This window comes from Babylonia areolata, chromosome 23 (genome assembly GCF_041734735.1).
Source record: "Babylonia areolata isolate BAREFJ2019XMU chromosome 23, ASM4173473v1, whole genome shotgun sequence".
Taxonomy (NCBI): domain Eukaryota; kingdom Metazoa; phylum Mollusca; class Gastropoda; order Neogastropoda; family Buccinidae; genus Babylonia; species Babylonia areolata.
The window spans coordinates 32292436-32297435 of record NC_134898.1 but is presented as its reverse complement, the minus strand read 5'-3'; the positions used below and the strand labels follow the sequence as shown (position 1 = coordinate 32297435).

General features: G+C 42.7%; 2 protein-coding genes across 2 annotated transcripts in view; one reads left to right on the top strand and one right to left on the bottom strand.

Moving 5' to 3' along the window:
* The window catches only part of LOC143297924 (carboxylesterase 1E-like), a 33742-nt gene extending 31885 nt beyond the window's left edge, over positions 1-1857 (bottom strand). The window contains exon 1 of the mRNA XM_076610508.1: positions 1737-1857. Coding sequence (XP_076466623.1) covers positions 1737-1779 — 43 coding nt within the window. The 5' untranslated portion in view covers positions 1780-1857. The remainder of the gene's footprint in view (positions 1-1736) is intronic.
* Positions 1858-2098: 241 nt separating this feature from the next.
* Positions 2099-5000, top strand: part of LOC143297853 (ganglioside GM2 activator-like) — a 12767-nt gene continuing 9865 nt past the window's right edge. Inside the window, exon 1 of the mRNA XM_076610375.1 lies at positions 2099-2367. Within this exon, the coding sequence (XP_076466490.1) occupies positions 2265-2367 (103 nt within the window). The 5' untranslated portion in view covers positions 2099-2264. The remainder of the gene's footprint in view (positions 2368-5000) is intronic.

Sequence of the window (5000 nt, the reverse complement as noted above, 5' to 3'; positions counted from 1 at the left end):
CAGAGATAGAGAGAAGAGGCAGATAAAGAGTCACAGACAGTGAGCGAGAGAGAGAGGGAGAGAGAGAGAGGGGAGAGAGAGAGACTGACAGGGAAAGAGAGAGCGGAGACAGATAGACAGAGAGAGAAGACAGATGCAGAAAGAGACAGGGAGGGAGGGAGGGAGGGAGAATTTCGTAGCAGACAAACAACTGGCTCGAATAAACTTCTTGCGTCAGACACAGGCCAACAGCTTGTTCAAATAAACGTCTTGGGTCAGCCACACAGCAATGTTGTTGAACTGTGAAAGTAACACCCACGGTAATGATGTTGAGTTGCGAAACTAACACCCACTGTTACAGGCTGTTGAGCTGTGAAAGTTACTTCCAACGGAAATGTTGCTGAGTTGTGAAAAAAAAACACCCCACGGCAAGTATGTTGAGTTGTTAAAATAACACCCCGTGGTAAAAGGCTGTTGAGTCATGAAAGTAATTCTGAGTGGTAACAGACTTTTGAACTCTGAAAGTAACGCCCCGTGTTAACAGGCTAATGAGTTGTGAAAGTAACACATCACAGTAACAGGCCTGTTGAGTTGTGAAAGAACACCCCATGGTAACAGGCTATTGAGTCGTGAAAGTAACTCTAAGTGAAATAAGGATTTTGAGCTCTGAAGGTAACGCCCCGTGGTAACAGGCTGATGTGTTGTGAAAGTAACATCCCACGGTAACAGGCTGCTTAGTTATGAAAGTAACGCCCCATGGTAACAGGCTATTTAGTTATGAAAGTTTACTACCCATATTAGCAAGCTGTTGAATTGTAAAAGCAACACCCTATTGTAACAGGCTGTTGGATTGTGAAAGTAACACCCTATTCTAACAAGCTGTTAGATTGTGAAAGTAACACCCTATAGTAACAGGCTGTTGAACTGTGAAAGTAACACCCTACTGTAACAGGCTGCTGGATTGCAAAAGTAACGCCCTATTGAAACAGGCTGTTGGATTGCAAAAGTAACACCCTATTGTAACAGGCTGTTGTATTGTGAAAGTGACACCCCATGGTAACAGGCTTTTGAGTTGCGAAAGTAACGCCCCATGGTAACAGGTTGCTTAGTTGTGACAGTAACGCTCTACGGTAACAGGCTGTTGAGCTGTGAAAGTAACACCCACGGAAATACTGTTGAGTTGTCAGAGGAACGCTGAACTGCTACACACACACACACACACACACACACACACACACACACACACACACACACACACACACACACACACACACACACACACACACATATACACCTTTCTTTCTCAGATAATGTGGTGTAGCATGTATGGAACAACCCGTACGCCTTGACGCCTCATTAAATCTGAAACGTGAACAGATTTCTACTTCTTCTTCTTCTGCTGCTGCTGCTGCTGTTTCTGTTGCTGCTGCTGCTGTTGCTGCAAAGAAAGGACAAGAACAACGATGAAACTAACGACATCAACACCGATGACGAAGATAGTGGTGATGGCGATAACGTTGAACATTTGTGACAACGAAAACAGATTATAATACCAACTACAACAACAAAAGCAATAACAACAGTGATACTACTGCTAGGACTGTTTATACAACAACAACAACAAAAACAACTAGTATTGATTTGTGATAGTGATGGTGATGACAACGTCCACAACAATAACAGCAACAACATCTAAAAAAGTTCACTGACAACATCATCGGCAATAAAAAAAAAAATAACAGCAACAAAACACCCACCTCTTCCTTCTTTCCTCCTCCTCCCCCTCATCATCATCATCATTATCAACAAGAACAACAATGAAAACTAATGCAACAGCAAAACAATAGCAACAACAATGCAGCATTCACATGTTTTTCCTCCATCGAAAAGAAAAACGGACCCCAAAATACTTTAGGCGACGCACCTCCCAAACAGGTTTTAACAAAGAGAAAGCAACCCAAACCAACATCCTTACCACACCTCCCCCCATATCCCTCCCCCCTTCCCCCCTGTCACCCACAGCATCCCTTTTCATGGAAACTTCCTCCTCACCCCCCCTCCCCCTCTCTCTCTTTCTATATATATATCTCTCTCTCCCGTGAGCCTCAGTCGTGTTCGCGAACACATGCAAGCGCAACAGGACCTTAAGTTCAACCGAAATAACACTCTTTTCTCATTAGCTCCGAAAACGCCTGTGTCGCCACACACAGAGAGAGACACTGACACATACACACACACACACACATCTTTGAGGTAATTGGTTTGTGGCTGCTCCAAGGTAAAAAATGGCTGTCTTGTCCGGCTGTTTCATGCAGGCTGTTCTGCTTGTGGTTGTATTGGGGTCATCGTCCGTGCTTGCTGATCTGATGTTTTCGCTTGGGAGTTGTGGTGAGTAGAGTTATCGATTTTTGTGTGTGTGAGAACAGTTTCAGTTTTCTTGGGCGGTGGGGGGTGTTGGCTGATGCTTATATATATATATATATATATATATATTTTTTTATTTTTTTTTATTTTTTAGTTGGTTCGGTTAAAAGCTTGTTGATAAGCTCAGTTCTTCTCTTTTTCTTTTTTTTCTTTTTTTTCTTTCTCTCCTTTCATTGTAAGTTTTGTGTGGTAAATGTTGTTTGTAGTTCTAGAAAATGTGTTTTGTATCTGGAAGTTGGAATGTGAATCGTTAAAGTGTGAGACCGGGATTGGTTTGGTTTTTGGCATGGTAATGGTAATGGTGGTGGTGGTGGTGGTGGTGGTGGTGTGTATGTGTGTGTGTGTGCGTGCGTGTGTGTGTGTGTGTTTTTTTTTTCTGTGTCTGTGTCTGTGTGTCTGTTTGTGTCTGTGTTTCTGTGTGTGTGTGTGTGTGTGAATGTAAATTAGAACCGTAAGCAGAATCATAATCTTAGGTCTTGTATTCATATTTCCTGAAAACTGTACGTGAAGGTTTATAGCACAGCAAAGAACAAAAGTGATGAACATGAGTGAGGTACAATATAGAGTGGATTTGGGCTCACGTATGTGTTTACAAAGCCCGTGAGTCTGAACAGCAACTGTGAGAGTGTAGGGGTGGGGGGGGGGAGGTGTGCGTGCGCGCGCGTGGGCGTGTGTGTGTGTGTGTGTGTGTGTGTGTGTGTGTGTGTGTGAGGTAAACTTTAAAAAAACGTTTTCTCTAGAAATCGTTTGTCTTTCAATGCCAAATTTGGCTTTAAAATGAAAAAAAAAGTTCTTTTGACGTATCCTAATTATAATGCCACTCTACTTCTGGTATGGCCACAAAAATGTGAAGAAGCAAAAGACATTTACACAGTAATTTCGCAGTTTCATTTTTTTTCTTTTTGGCAAAAGGGTAGCACTTCTATCTTGAATTTTGACCGGGCACAATAGCTACTATAGCCACAAACAGTAATCTCCAGGCCTGTTCGAACTTCTCGTAGCTCTATATATTCAACACGAACGATCAGAATAGGAGGCCATGAAAGAAGCACGCTCATCTTTGATAACTACAAATGTTTCTGTCTATATAAACGTTTGCCTCTCAATGTTCTATGCAGCTCTTTAGACGAACATGCGTAGTGCAAGTTAAGTTTGACGTTGATGGAATGGTTAGTAAATTTAATCATATAATATAATATGGTCGGCGGGCGCAATAGCCGAGTGGTCAAAGCGTTGAACTTTCAATCTGAGGAACCCGGGTTCGAATCTCAGTAACGGCGCCTGGTGGGTAAAGGGTGGGGATTTTTCCACTGAGAGAGACTGAAGAAGGAAGAGAGACTGAGTGGCAAAGTCTTTGTGGGATGATAATCATGATTTCAGTTTTATCCTCATTTAAGGTAAGCTTGTTTTCAGTTACCCATGTCTTAAGATCAGAGATGCAGATATGAATAGAGTCCACGAGAGAGGGAAGGGAAGACGGACATCAGTCTGAATATACTATGCGGAACTGTCTTTACAGAAACGGATCTCACTCATCCAGAACACGAGATTTTCAAAAATGACTGAAGGCATGGGAGGGCTGTTATGTTCTACACCCAGTGTCAAAGTGTCTCACACTATGAAGGTTAACTCACTCAGTACGGCCAGTCTTCTCCTCTCCTCTACACAGACCCCTCGGATGTCCAGTGGGTGTCTGAATGACCCAACCTTTAGCTTCCGTCGTCAGAATTGTGGTATTCTTTGTCAACATTCACCTCTTCAGTATAAGAGCTTTCCACTTGCAATACTTTGATGGTGGTAATTGGGGTGAAACGCTGTTAACGTAGTCTCTTTCGCCGTTCGTATGGAGAGAGTTAACAGTTAAATGTCCCAAAGTTGTGTCTTCAGCCGCTGGGACAGTGAATCCATATCCACTGTGTCCTGGACTCAGCATGGGTAGGCCGGGCCCAATCCTTTCCTTTCACCGTTCTGACCTCCTCCAACCGAGTTACCCATCCACACCTGGGTGGAGTGAGGAAAATCGGAGTAAATTTGATCGCCTTTCCCCAAGGACACAACACCATGCCCAAACGGGGCTTCGAACCCTGATCTCTCGTGAACTTTGAAGTCCAACGCCTTGCCTGTTATGCCAAGGTGCCTCTTTACAATAATTATTATACACTCGTCCAACCTGTAATTGTTTTCGGTAAAAAGTGACTTCCTTTTCTGCATACTATCATCAGTACGTGAATGAAATCGATAGTTCGCGGAAACACGTTATTGAAAGGAGGCGAATGAAGCCACTATATATATATATATATATATATATATATATATATATATATATAGATAGATAGATAGATAGATAGATAGATATAGATATATGGATTTTTTTTCTTTCAAAGAATTAGTGGAAGGACCTCATCACTTAGTGTATTATGTCCACAAACGACCATATTCTTCTTCTTCTTCTTCGTTCGTGGGCTGCAACTCCCATGTTCACTCGTATGTTCACGAGTGGGCTTTTACGTGTACAACCGTTTTTACCCCGCCATGTCGGCAGACATGCTCCGTTTTCGGGGGATGTGCATGCTGGGTAATGTATTCCATGACCCACC